The sequence below is a fragment of the Halictus rubicundus genome, chromosome 7 (genome assembly GCF_050948215.1).
Source record: "Halictus rubicundus isolate RS-2024b chromosome 7, iyHalRubi1_principal, whole genome shotgun sequence".
Taxonomy (NCBI): domain Eukaryota; kingdom Metazoa; phylum Arthropoda; class Insecta; order Hymenoptera; family Halictidae; genus Halictus; species Halictus rubicundus.
The window spans coordinates 9,085,916-9,100,600 of NC_135155.1; the positions used below are offsets into that span (position 1 = coordinate 9,085,916).

The 14,685-nt window shown below is 41.9% G+C and overlaps 1 protein-coding gene and 1 long non-coding RNA gene across 4 annotated transcripts in view; one reads left to right on the forward strand and one right to left on the reverse strand.

Annotated features, from left to right (window-relative positions):
- Positions 1-1,126: 1,126 nt before the first annotated feature.
- Positions 1,127-4,758, forward strand: LOC143355762 (uncharacterized). The gene is made up of 2 exons (XR_013082551.1): positions 1,127-2,294; positions 2,345-4,758. It is a non-coding gene; the product is annotated as an uncharacterized LOC143355762 (long non-coding RNA).
- Positions 4,759-4,816: 58 nt separating this feature from the next.
- Tps1 (Trehalose-6-phosphate synthase 1) overlaps positions 4,817-14,685 on the reverse strand; it is a 47,438-nt gene continuing 37,569 nt past the window's right edge. For 2 of the 3 annotated variants that reach the window (XR_013082548.1, XR_013082547.1), the window contains 9 exons: positions 11,716-11,880; positions 11,259-11,487; positions 10,542-10,858; positions 9,937-10,310; positions 9,377-9,568; positions 7,451-7,778; positions 6,369-6,662; positions 5,055-6,178; positions 4,817-5,016 (listed from right to left, as the gene is read on the reverse strand). Coding sequence is in view for 1 of the 3 variants with exons in the window: in XM_076790865.1 (XP_076646980.1) it covers positions 5,936-6,178; positions 6,369-6,662; positions 7,451-7,778; positions 9,377-9,568; positions 9,937-10,310; positions 10,542-10,858; positions 11,259-11,487; positions 11,716-11,880 (2,142 nt within the window). In the remaining 2 variants the exon portion in view is untranslated. Of the gene's footprint in view, positions 6,179-6,368; positions 6,663-7,450; positions 7,779-9,376; positions 9,569-9,936; positions 10,311-10,541; positions 10,859-11,258; positions 11,488-11,715; positions 11,881-14,685 lie in introns of all 3 variants that reach the window. The other variant, XM_076790865.1, reaches the window with a different exon arrangement.

Sequence of the window (14,685 nt, forward strand, 5' to 3'; positions counted from 1 at the left end):
GTCATTCCAATACGAATTGCATGTTAATTTATAATTGTGTGAAAAATAAAGCTATCGGAGTTGCATTGAAGTTTATTGTTTACGGGTATCTGGTTCGCGACGACAAACCGATTTGAATTATCGTTATCCGGGGGCTTCTTCGACTCGCGGGTATCGGTCCCGCACTCGGATCGGTGCAATCTTCGTCAAAACAATTTTAATTGCGGCTCGGCAACGCCGGGAAGCAAAGGTTACGCCGAAGAAAATACGAACAGCAATGCGTGAACGCGCGATACCGTAAAAGCACGTGGACGGCCGGCGCACAGTGGGCAATTTGGACGAAATCAGATTCAAAATCAAAGAACTTTCGATAGAAATGAGGTAGAGCGATGAAATTTTTTTTCAATGAAAGCTGAAACTTTGTAGAATACGGGAAAAATAGGGAGATTATTACCATCCAATCATTTCAACGAAAAAATGACTTCATTAGTTTTTGTCACAAAAATCTATTTTTTGCAAAATCCTGAGGTCGTAGACAAATTTTGAGACCAGATTTCAAATCAGCGTGAAAAAATCTATGGGAAATGATGTATAGCATGTTAAAAAAAAATTTTTTCCGCGCGTGGTATTGGAGAAACCATAATTTTCTTGAATTTGTGCGCGTTTAACGAATTTTCTCGAGGTTAAAAAACGTTCGTACCACAATCTCTCTATTTTTCCCATATTCTACAAAGTTGCAGCTTTCATTTAAAAAAAATTTCATCACTCTACGTCATTCCTATCGAAAGTTCCTTGATTTTGAATCCGATTTTGTCCAAATTGCCCACTGTGCGGCGTCGGGAAACGAAAGAAACGGGAGGAAAAAATCGCGGAACCGCCGCAGCATCGTGTTCGCCTATTAAATTTCATTAAAATGCTTCGATCGAATGGAACGGTCGGTTACGATTTGTTTATCTTTTTTTCTTTTCCGTTACAAAACAAAAAAAAAGATGAAGCAGCCGGTCCATTTTTCTCGTTACGATTTTTACATTTTCCAAACGTTTCCGGAAACGCCGAATCTGACCGGGGGTCGATGGGGCAGGGGGAGGGCGAGCACAGACCAGGTGCAATCATGAAAATCAAATGGAATGAAGAAACCAGCTGCGCGCAATTTATAAACGATGTTTATTGTTGTATTTCTGTTTCCATTTTTAATTTTCGTTTACAACCACGAGAGCAGCTTCTACATGTTCGATATATATATGTATACATATACAGTTTTTGTTGTTCGGACCTCGATTGAAAAATCTTGCGTGTTCTGTGTCCTTACGCGTGGTCGTACGTTCGAGGGTGCATACACGTACACATACGTATCGTTTGTTTAACTTCGCGTGATGTATATCGAGGTAGAAACTAAGGTACTCATACAAAACGTAGATTAATTCATCAAATTCTTCTTGGTTTTTTTTTGGGGGGGTTTTTTCTCAGGTGTTTTGTTACAATTTGTTAACGGACACATTATAAGACACTCTATACATATGTACGTACATACGTATACGTGTGTATAACCGCTATACACATACATACAAAGTATACACATACGTTTTCCATACTTTCAGTAAGAGATATGACGTCGAATATCGTTCTAATATACAGGGTGACCCAAAATTGTTGTACTTCCTTGAAAGGGGTGATTCTTGAGTGCATTTGAGGTAACTTTTTCCTTTGGAAAAATGCTGTGCGCGGTATTGTTATTAACGAAAAACGCGGACCAATCGGAGTGCGGATACAGCAGACGAATTCTTCTGATTCACTGAGCGTGGCGTTGACATTGGCCGAGCCAGGATCTGTCCACTGTAGCCGTGCTCCGATTGGTCCGTGGTTTCCGTTAATAACCCGCTAACAAAGCCGCGGAGGACATTATCGCAAAGGACAAAGTTACTTCAAACGACCTCAGGAACCATTTCTTTCAACGAAGCACAACATTTTCGGGACACCCTATATGTATATGCGAACTCATTTTCCCATTCTAACGCGCGACACTACGCTCGTTAGTGTCACCCGACCTTCGAGTTCTTCTCGTGAACTCGCTTCTTATTTATTGACTAGCGATAATGTTAATTGACTAAGATATACCAAGATGAAAATACGAGATTGGATTGATGGGGGCATAGTTCGTTCACGCAGGTCAAGCCACTGGAAATAATCCTAGAATTCTAAGAACTTAAAAGACTTTTTAATCGTTTCCTTCTTTCTTCCCTGCGCTTCTCTTTTTCCCTTTTCGCAAACGATGACTGAAAATAAAAAGGAGAAAGCAAAACAAGAGGGGGGCGGGGGTGGTGGACATCGATAAAAATGGAGGTCAAATCGAAGGCACGCGGACAAGACGTTCCACGCAGAAATGCGAACCGGTCGTTCTGAAATCGATACCGGGAACGCGGTAACAATATCTCCATTCTTCAACTCCTTAAAAAATCGAACAAAACGGGCACAGATTCGTAAAAGTATCTCCAATCACTTAGACCTGCTCTTTGCGTTAATTAGATTATGGTACCACGCATACAGGTTGGCTGTTTTATGTTTGGACAAAAGTTGCTTGGTATGGAGGGGGTTCGTTATGTGGTATAAATGTTGTCTACATAATGCGATAGTGCGTTTTTAGACGGACGAGGTGGTAACATAGTAATTTTCGTTCATAGATACATAGCACTCTTCATTTAAAAGATATTTCACTGTATTGAGATAAAACAGACACCCTGTATAGTGCTTGAATCGCAATCACAATCGTAGAGACATTAGTCCCAGACAAGAACGAATTGCCAATGTTCATTAGAATGACTTGTTTTAGAAGAATTCGTTCGATTAGGTGAACAATACATACGCAAGGTAGTATATGGCACTGTAAATAAATCACGGTCTTGTTTAACGATTATGTTGCCGTTCGCAGAAAATAATCCTTATTATTCAGATATTTTATTTTAAAATAATTCTTATATATACAGATATTTCTTATTAACAGGTTGTTGAAAATTTGTAATCACAGAGGAAACAGAACTCATTGGTGTTTCTGTTGCATCTATCAGCAGATTACAATTTTTCCTGGTTTTTAACTTCTCTCGTTATAATTTTCCTTGTTGTTAGCTTTAAAGGTTCCTACATATAAAAATACACGTATCTATCATATACACCGCAATAAACTCTCGTTCATGTAACTATAGAGTAGAACACTCCACGTATGTATACATGCTTGGATTTTGTGATTGTATATTCGGTGTTGTATACAGTGACAGGCGCATTTAATTATAAGTTAAATCTCCTTCAGTAAAAGACAGTTCGATGACGAAACAGAATTACGAAAATCAGAGTTCTGTAATTCGTTTGTGGCACTCGCAAAGTTGTAAAGTAGAAGACGACGATCACATTAACAAACATGCATGGCACATCTATTTTATTTTAACCATAAGGAATCTCTTACGAGCAATTCTTTCCTTATCCCCGCTTCTATGTAAATAGGGATTTGCACAAAGATTAGCAGTGCGGTTACACACACTTAAGACGATTTTATGTAAACAAGTCTGCGAATCACTATATACAACATGGACGCTTATACACGAGCACGCGACGAAGAAGCTCGAAACAAATTGAATGACAATGAAGACAGTTCCGCGGAGAAACACGATTTTTCTGGCCGTTGTAACTATTGTTCTCCTTTCTAAACATGTAATAGCTTGTACGCTTACCGTTCATTGGCTGTTGCAATAATTGATATTGTGTTATTTTATGTACATCAGTCCCCAATAAAATGATCCATAGAAAAATGTACGTTCAAGAAATGGTTCTTCTTTTTTCCTTTGCCACAGAGGTCAGGGCCGTGCTCGTTAAGAATAAGTACGCGTAGGGACGGCCATTTTTGCCAGTTTGAACGTTTTGCTTGAAAAGTTTTCTTTAATATCTAGTTCAATTGATCTCAGACTGATACGCATCAAATTGGTCGAAATAAATTCTCTGATACCTTTGTTGATATTCGATCCGGAAAATATAATGATTAGACTGCGGATCTTTATGCAAAATAAATATTTCCTGAGTCAATTGTCAGAGACAGAAGTTAACTAAAAATATATTTTAATAAATCGAAAATAGTGTAACGATATTCCACCAATTAATTTTCGACATAATGATGCATAAAATCCGCAGTCTAACGATCATCGATGGAATATATATTACCGTAGAAGTAGTGATAAACACTTGGAATAGATCCTTACAAGCGACTTAATCTACTTAGAAAACAGTGTAAATCTTGTCCGTGTTTCAACTCGCTTGTCGCTTTAACGTAATCGCGTTTATGTCTGTTTATATGTCATTTAGATTCGTGTGTGTCGCATTGAAACGACAAGCATAGGAATAAGACAGTGTTTTTGGAATTTTATATAAAAGAAATTTATAACACTTATCAACGGGCACGTAACATTTAAAGTATCATTTTGCTGCAAAGCTTTCCTCAGGTCACCCGATACGACTTTGCGGAAGTTCAGTAAAATCGTTGTCCATTTTTACACAAAAAGGACTTGTTTATGCGGAAAATGTTCGTGGAGATTGCTGTACTTTTTCTTCAAACAAAATTCAAGAAATCATGTGTCTACGCTCGAATATCCTCTTCGTGCGTTAATGTTGTGAATGGTCAATGCGCATCACGCCCTGTGATCATTATGTTGGCACTGTTCTTTACACGACAGTTTCATCATCAACAGGCAATTAAAAAAAAAAACAAGAAAAAAACGAAAGAGAACCTAAAGAACTAAAGGCCAACTAAGTCATCGAACATAAAAGTTCACTTCTTAACAATGAATATACGTATACATCGGTGTGTATATATATGTATTAATATTACAATGTATTAACAGCGCTGTCGTCGACTTGCCTATCGCGTAATATAAATACATATCATATTAACTCTACCGACGTTATATAAAAAGGTTATGTTGTATACGCGTTCGCAACGACGAGAGAAAAAAAAATTTCCACGTGACACAGAATTCTTCTGATTCCATTCCGTCGAGACTTTCGGCGACCGAACAACAGTTTCAAGCGTGTACAACGGTTCGTTATCCGACAAGTCTGAAGGGACGAAATTTCCACTAACAACGATCATGCTAGCACTGATACGGAACCACGTGTTCTCGCGTTCAACGACAAAATCTATTTCATGCGTCGGAGTCCGGTTCGACGATTGTATAATTTCGTACAAAAAGAAAAAAAGGACGAAAAAAGAAGTAAAACAAAAACGGTTTCAAAACAGTTTCTAAGGCACGCGTTTACCGAACGTGTTCCGTTACTTTGAGCGACTCGAGCCTAAAATTATAGCTAAGTACTACGGATTCCGGCGAACGCATTCGCCGGAAAGGGTCTGCCACTCCGTGGATAAAGCAACGATTACGTACAGCGAGTGGTAGAGGAACGTGAAGACCATGCGTTTGTCGATGGGGAGAGGTTTAGCGACACCGCATATGCACGTGAACATTCATCGGCAGATTTCTTTTCGTGGACTTTTGGATTAAAGCTATGGTCAACGATTACCGGAGGTACATCGATCAAAAGGTTCGAACAATCGATAAAAACGATTCGGTTCCGCAGCGGGAGAAGACCGGTGTCCCTCGGGGTCCTTGTGCTCCCGAACATGTCAGTTGACCAGCCCCCGGAGATCGAAGCCTCCCGGAAGTGGAGTCGCTCTCGCTTGATTCGAGATCTTGCTCGAGAAAGATCCGTTCGACGTTCGACCTCCCGTTCAATTCTTCCGACAGAATTATTACAATTTACGCGACGTTACCCGGTTGTCCGCGACAGAGATTCCCTACGCCTTCTTTTCGACCCGTTCTTCCCTCTCGCTCGCATGTGGTCTTACTCTACTAGTACATTAGAAGCCTTGTGACGCACGCGCGCGCCTCCTTCCGCGGACACACGGTTCCGGCACGAAGGTCGCCTAGGACTCGAGAACCGCATTCGTCGGTGTATACGACATCTCCATGGTGATGCCGGCGCTGCTGCGACGGAATCTTGACGGGATGTCGGAGGTGTTGCTGCGGGGCTTGCGTTTGCTCAGATGTCTCTCCACCCACTTCAGCATGGTCAGCACCGAGTCCGTGCTCGGCAGACGTCGCTCCGCCGATGTGCGGATTATGTGCGACGAGGCGACCCGGAACGTGGCTGCCATACCCTTCAGCGCCTGCAGGACGTGCGAAAGCGTGATTAGGTACAGATCGTACATACAGTGAACGAGTAAAATTGTAGACACACTGGAATTGGAATTTCTACGGAAGATTTTGATCTTGCACAAAGATCTATAGGTCTATCAATTATGCAAATTAAGCTAATTTTAGTCGAGTAACTTGGAGATTTCCGTATGGAATTCGTACCCTCATAGCGTCTTCATCAGTGACGTCGTCACCAGCGTAGATAATTCTGATACGTTCGCTCCAATCCAACCCGAATGCTGTACGCAAGATGTAGATGGAAGCATGACCCTTGTTCCACTCTACCGGTGGTTTGGCCTCGATCGCACAGTGCGCGGAGCAGGCCTTGAAGCCAGAATCCTGGATAATCTTTTTCGCCTGTTCCACCATCTGCGGACGACGCTCCATAGGCGTCTCACGGTAATGGAACGTCAACAAGGCACCCTTGTTTTCTACCCAGGCGCCATCCCTACACAACTGTGTTTCATAAAGGTCATTAGTACATTTCGGTCACTAGCTTAACACCTATAAGCTTTTGAGATTCGCATGTTCCTCAACCTCTTCTCGTCCATGTTCTAGTTGCTGAGCCTAGGTGCCAAGCCCAATACATGTTTGCTCTTTTGGACCAATACATATGAACATCTGCCTTCTTCATTTGAGACATAGTGAAACATACAGCAAAATATGTAAATGTATGTCTGCATAAATGTCATAAATAGCCTCGAAAATCACATGACGAGTCTGATCCGTCATAATTCAATTTGGCTCCTAATAGTCATACGACGAAAAGAGGTTAGGACTCTTATGTTTTTATTTAGGTAGGCGTGCAGCCTGTTGCAAGCGATCTCATTGACCTACAATATGTTGGTTTTCGAAGATCATTTCAGATCATTAATTGCCGTTTTAAACTTATCTTCTCCAAATGCTTTTAAAGTTGTTTAGAATGCTAGTGATGTTTACTACTTTATTCGCAATACAATAATCAGCAAAGTTAATTATTTATTGTTCTATTTCATTTCATGTTTTACCATTGTATATATCGCACGAGAGATACATTATGTTGCGAAGATGGGGGACCAATGAGAGTTAGAAAGTAAAGATTTAGAGGCAATACCCTTGAATGACCTTCGAAGACCAACATGTTACAGTTCAATAAAATCGATATGGCTTGCAGATCTACCTAAAAAAGAAACAAAACTTCAAATCTGACATTCTATATATCAAGGTATTGCAGCACTGTATTATTATAAAGAAAAACTGCTCACTTGCTCCTGCAAGGTTTGCATCAGGTTCCCCACTTTCCCCTCGAACTCGCCAGGCATCGGATGAACGAACTTGCTACCGTCCGGGTGCAAGATCTCCAGTCCGTGGTTCCCAGCATACGTGATACCTTCGATGCCGACCATCGACTTCACGTTGTTCACGTTCCTACCTGATATGATCGCTATGTATACGTCAGACATATTAGAGAGCCTCTGTAAAACGTTTTTCGTCTCTAGAGGCAAAATAGCGAGGTCCGGATGGGTGGCGATAGGCGCCAGGGTGCCGTCGTAATCCAGCAGCAGGGCCAGCTTATGGTTGTCGCCGATATACCTAGGGGACATGTGTTATCACTGGAAGGTTACCCGGCTTTCATCATGAGTCAGGTCGCATCGCACGCGCGGGCCCGCCGTCTTCCAAAAGCGTTCTTTGGCTGAGGAGCAGCTGTTTGTTTGTTTATTTTGTTCTCCAAGCACGTCGATCAGGTCGCGTACGACACCCAAAAAGTCTTCTTCTCAATGACAAATCCCCCTTCATTCACATTACCAATTGGAGGAATAATATCCTAAGGACAATTTTGCGGCGCTGGGATGGACTTACAGGGAGATAAAAATATACGTGCCAAGTTAATTCGATAAGAGGACTATGGATGTTAACTCTCGGAGGGCATGCTGCACCCTAAGAACTTGCAGCGACATCTATCGCTGCCGAGAATTACTCGCTCAACTATTTCTAATTTGCTAATCAGTGCGGGACGACTATAGACAACGAGCTTCCGAGTTGATTGCTTCAACAGTGTCGTCAAAGAAATTACAGAGAAATTAGGAATACTGTGTTCGACTTAAGACAGAGAGAGTGAGACTCAAGTAAGAAAACAAAATAACTTCGAGCATACAAGATGTCGCATATCTAATTTATCACTATTTTTATTGTAGAACGACGTCTATCCCGTACGGCGAACCCAAGGCTTCAGGATTCTGATGCGTAAAACCGAACACCAAATCATCTTTGGGTTCTTGACTCTTGATACTAAACTGCGCTATCGCCATCAGAGTCCCCACGTCTGCAACTCTAAAATAATGAACTGTGAATCTATTTTTGAAGGAGGTTCCAATGGTTAGCGGATTAAAGATATATAGTATCATACGATTCAATTGCTTAGAACAGGCCTTGCCACGAATATGTATAGAAATCGCTGCACGCTCGTTAGGGTCAGCATGCCCCCTAAGAGTCAACATGATCCTTCGTCATGCGAAATTCATTCAGTGTACCGTAGTCCTCGAGAATATCGAAAAGCACCATAGTGAGAATTCGTGTTTTCCCACGCTGCGACGTACCCAAACTCATGCTTCATATAATAAACAAACTTTTCGGTTGTATCGCAATCTATTTTGCATTCCATTCGAACTAACGAACTCGTTCCCGAACCCGGAAATTTGAAAAATTATGAAACTTTGGGGATATTTAGTGCGTATGAAGGTACGCATTACACGATCTTTTTTTTTTTGCTGTCCAAATTCACTTTAAGGGAGTGAAATCAGCCCTTGACAATTCGGCTATTTTGAAAAGTTGTTCCTTTTAATAAGAACGCTATCGTCCACCGGAATTTAAACCCAAAGTTTCATAACTTTTTGAATTTTCGTGTTCGCGATCATTCCTTTTAAGTATTTCGTTACACGAGATCAAATATTTAAAAGCATACCCATCGAATAATGTATAGGCAAACTTTCCCCGGCGCTCACAAGCATAGCAATCGACAGTTTGCTTATACACATTGAAGTGCGATTAATTATTGGATAAGGATTGTCTTAGTGTTATCATCGTTTAACACCTTGAGAACAGTATCTTGATCGTACATTATTGGTTCCCGCTGAAGCGTGTGCTCTGGTCGGGCCCAGTCATGCACATCTGGAAACTCCAATGATACATACTTGCTCAAGTAGTCGTCGAAATCGTCCATGGTCACGGGCTGCATCGTCGTCGCACCGACAGAGTCGTGTTCCTCGAGCGAGCCCATCACCTGCAGGAACGACTTCATCCAGTAATTCACGTCGTAGATCCTCTCGCGGCGCCGCAGATAGTTCATCCTCAACGTACGTTCGTCTTCCGGCATGGTAAGAGCTCTGGAATGGCAGACACAGCAGGGAGTTAGTATGATGGTTCGCTTCGTTAAAGATTGGGGAGACAGACAGATGATAATTATTTTATAACTATACAAGGTGAGTATGTCAAGGCAAATTCATTTGGTACAATAACCTTTGGTACAACAACCAATAATATTAAACGGCTCATATATTAAGGAATATGGATAAAATGGGAAGAAATTCTGACTGCATTTGGATTTTTATGATGTATAATGAATGAAGTGAAAGTTAAGATAAATTATTATGAAACCAGTTCATCCTTTGATCTTGAGCTTGGAGTTAGTACAGGTAAGATGTTAGTGCAGACAGCTTTGTGAAAGTTTGTTGGGTCGAGGTTCGCAAAATACCTGTGTATAACTTCCGCCGCTTCGTCAATTTCATAAGGATTGCAGATCAAGGCTTCGTGCATCATTTCTCCGGCACCAGCGAATGGGGAGACGATCAGCACACCCGGCGGTGTGTTGATTTGGCAGGCGACGAACTCCTTCGCTACCAAGTTCATTCCATCCCTGAGTGGTGTAACAAGGGCAACAGCGGCGTCCCTGTAGAAGGCTGCTAACTCGTTCTGGCTGACACAACCGTAAATATATCGAATCGGCGACCAATTCGGTGTGGTGAAGCGACCATTGATACAGCCAATCAGTTGGTCCATCTCCAGTTTCAGATCCTGATACTCGCGCACGTCTGTTCTCGATGGCACGGCGATTTGGAGCATGGTTACCTGGAAGAGAGCAACGATCAGTCCATCTGTGTTTGTAATTGTACGAAGTGATTCATGACCAAACGAAACCCGAAACAATCCCATAGGAACAGAGTAGTTTGGCGAATGCAACCAAAACGTAAGCGTCCATTGCGAACTATCTGAGAAACGTGACTTCAACTCTGTCGCACTCGAGTAGCATTAGTTTACCTTTACAGGCTCGACTCGTTGGACACGAAGTAATCAAGTTACCTGTTCACGGTGCTCAGGGTGCTTCTCCAGGAGCATCTCGAAGGCTTTCAGTCTGTGAACCAGTCCCTTCGTGTAATCGAGACGATCAACGCCCAGTACGATCTTCTGATTGGTCAGCATCACTTTGTTGGCGGTCTCGGCCAGCGAGACGAATCTGTCGAAGGGAATACCGATCGGAAGCGGTCTGACGCGCACGGTTCGTCCACCGTGCTCCACCAACAGGTTCTTGCGATCGACTCTGCAGCCGAGGCTTCTCTGGCAGCAGTCGACGAAGTTCAGACAGTAGTCCTGAATGTGAAAACCGACCATGTCGCAACCTAGCACGCGATTGTACGTTCATCAAAAATGGGATCCTACCATTGAGTGTAAATCAACGAATTCCGGTCGGCTGTCGAGAAGGCGACAAGTAGTCGAATCGAAGTGGATTGGTCGCTTGTAGAGATGTACGAGTTCCCGAAAATGTCGGTTAACTTATGCTCTGGGAAGGCACCGGGTCGAGACGAGTCGGGATTTCCGAAAATAATTTTTATCTAAAATTCTCAACCCGTCCTGACTCGACATTTTCGGGTTCTCTCACAGCTCTAGTCGCTGCGGCTCTAGTTAAGTATTCATCAAAATTATAGAGTCTAAATTAAGTCTTCAATCATTCCACAGCATTCACCTGCTACAGCCAGCGATTCGACCGGCGACCGGAGAGGTGTAAACAGAAAAGCTCACCCAGCATTCCCTGGAGGATTTCATCGGCCCATGGGAACAGCCTGAATATGTCCCATGGCGGGAACGGGATGTGCAGGAAGAAGCCCAGCTTCAATTTGAGATTCTTCTCGTCGGCCGCTTGCCGGATCCAGTTGGCAGCTAACATTAAATGATAGTCGTGCACCCAGACCAGCGGCGTGCCGTTCGATTGATTTTCTTGCTCTTTGTGAATCTGCTCGAGCGCTCCGACCTGAATTAAGAAGTGGTCGATGGTTAATTGTTATGCGAGACGGGCGACGGCTTCCCGGAAGATTATCCTATCCGCGTAGAATCGAAATCCACACGGCACTGCACTGCACACTTAAGCGTCCGCAGTCGGTACCGAATGTGTGCCAATAACGGACGCTTAAGTGTGCACTACAGAACAAACACTATCGCCTTATATCGAAACAAGACTATATGCTGGAACGGCACTTACCGTCTTCGCCGCGAATTCCTCGTTGACCCTGGAATACGCTCGCCAATGCTCGGCGATGAAGGTCGCCCTGTCGGGCATCGAGTGGAACAACGGCCAGAAGGTTCCATTGCAACAACCGTTGTAATACGAGTCGAAAATCGTCGGCTCGACGTGCACCGCTACAACCTGGACAGCAAAAATCGAGACCCGATTAGTGGACAATTTGTAATGTTACTCGCAAGAACTCTCATTTATGTTTGGGTGACTTCAAAGACCTCTCTTTGGCCCTCGCAAGACGGATGCTTTGGACAGTTTTATGGCTAGGTCCATTCAAATCTTTACTCGCCAATTATATTCTACATATTTTTACTTTTCTGGATACGCTATAAAAATTGATATTTGAAAATTTGCAGTTTATTTCACAACATTTTCGCAAGAAGTTATCGACAATACAGCGTTCGTTGCGAAATCAAGGAGACAAAGCGTTAAAGCTGCAATGTATTCCAGAGAGTTTTTCTTTCGCGTTCAGATAAGGCGAAGAAATTGTTTGTCGCGACATATTGTTGATAACGTGCAAAAGCCTGGGGACACGATCGACGCTGGCCGACGCGAAATGTCGACGTCGATTCAACAGTTGCCAAGTTATTGGTTACGTTCGACCGAGGCTACTTGGCCGTTTGTAGCAATTGAACGAATCTCTGCGACTTAAGACACGATCGAAATAGAAATCCAATCGGAACGGTAAACGCATTAGGATGCGGGAAAGTGACGGCGAAAATATGTGCACATTGTGTGATCAAAGAGGAAAAAGATAAGCTTTTCCTTAATTAATAGATACAGGAAAGCGAACGAGGAAAGTATCGAAGGGAACAACTTCTATTCAACGCTTGTTTAAACCAGATAGTACAAGTGCAGTTATCTGCTCGTTATTACATGGGCATAAATATTTACGAAGAAACGATATTACCAAAACACAATATAATTAACGAATAATTATCGAATTGATTAACGAACCTCATAACAATGATAATAACAAATCCGCGTTACAACAGAGACCGCTGTGTACAAATCTGCTGGTTATTATGAAAGGAGTGAAAGTCGAAAAACAAAAAAAATTTCGATTTTCATATTTTTTATGTTGAATAAATTTATGTTACTTTCGAAAGCATTATTTTTGTTCGCCGTGAATCGCTAACTAGAAGGTGCTATTAATTTAGAAAATAAAAGTCATCGATTAAAAGTCAATTAAAGTTCACTTTTTTATTCTTCTTTTTTTTATTAGTCGTCATAAAATTGTATCATACTGCGACATATAAATTTCACCGTTAGAAGATCACATATTTCACGAAACATTTTGTTCCAAAATGGGAAAATATTTTTTAATGTATTCAAATGCTAAAGTGTAATAAATATCTCGAGACAAAATATGTATGTCTTACGCCATTTTCATAATCACCGACACAAATAATAGACACAAATCAGATATGTCCGCTCAACGCTGTGTTTGTGTTTTCTTTTAACTGTCCGGTTAATGTATGCACGGCACCGCAGAACCCGATTTTCCTGCTCGTGTCGCTTCGTTATTGATCACTTCCCTCCTTCGGTAATGTTTGTAAACATTGCCAGCGGACGGTGACGTAATATCTCGACACGAGCGGCAATTTGGAAGATAACATCGGCGACGACGCTTTTGAAAAATCGATCGATCGAAAAGTCTTATTTAATTTTAACCCATGGACACTGGCATATGCTTATCCGCATAGTTTACTTTTCGAACGCTATCGGTGTTATGTCATTCGCCGCTTTTTTGCAATAATTTGATACAGTCCGAGAACTGCTAGATATCGAGATCGATGGAAGGCAAACAACAACACGTTGCGGTCGATGCTCGTGGCAAGTGGAAACAGCAAGTAACGGTCAGACCCGGCGGCCTAATTGTGTTCTGTATCACGTTTCGCGTGTCCGCCAATTCATTTCGACTGATCCCCTGGAAACGAGGCTGCGCAGGAACGGAAACTAAATCCGAAATTTTCGTTCAGTTTCCCCTTTGCATTTTTCCCATTGAATTCACCGTTTAATCCTTAATAGCTGCTACAATTGTATAAGGGGTAATCAATTATTTTGAAATCTAAAACAAACTTTGTAGTAAATTCAAGTTTCTATTTCTTAATTTATTATATAATCTCCATCATTATCAAGGACAGTTTGCCATCTTTCCTGCAAATTTTCAATCCCCCTCTTATAGAAATCCAGGGTTCGTGAAGCAAAATATGACTCAAGCTGCATCCTTACATCTTCCACAGACGTGAATGTTTTATTTCTTAAATAATGCTCCAGAGATCTGAAAAGATGATAGTCAGAGGGAGCAATATCCGGTGACTACGGGGGTGCGGTAAAACTCCCCATTGCAATTCTTTGATTTTTTCCCGAGTGAGTTTCGCTGTATGAGGCCAGGCATTGTCAATTTTCAGTATTACACCTTTTCACTGGACTAAAAATGCCCTCTTTTTCAATAGTTCTGAATACAGCCGTTGTAATTGTTGACAATACAACTCAGCAGTAACTGTTTCTCCAGGTTTCAACAACTCAAAGTGAATTATGCCACGACAGTCCCACCAAATGCACAGTAACACCTTTCTAAGTGATAAGCTAGGTTTAGGGGTTGATATTGCGGTTTGATTTGCAGAAAGCCATTGCTTGGAACGCTTTATGTTATCATGAAGAATCCATTTTTCATCTCCGGTAACGATTCTGCTAAGAAATGGATCTCTACGAAATCTGGATAGCAATGAAGTGCAAATTGATCAACGAATGTTCTTGTTGGTCTCGGATAATTGATGCGGTACACATATTCCTTGCCTATATGCCCTTCCCATTTCGTGTAGGTGCCTTTGTATAGTTGACCATGTGGACCCACGGCTTCTCGATAATTCTTGTATACTTAATTTTGGATCGGCTTCCACTAGAGATTTTAGGGTGTCATTATCAAAT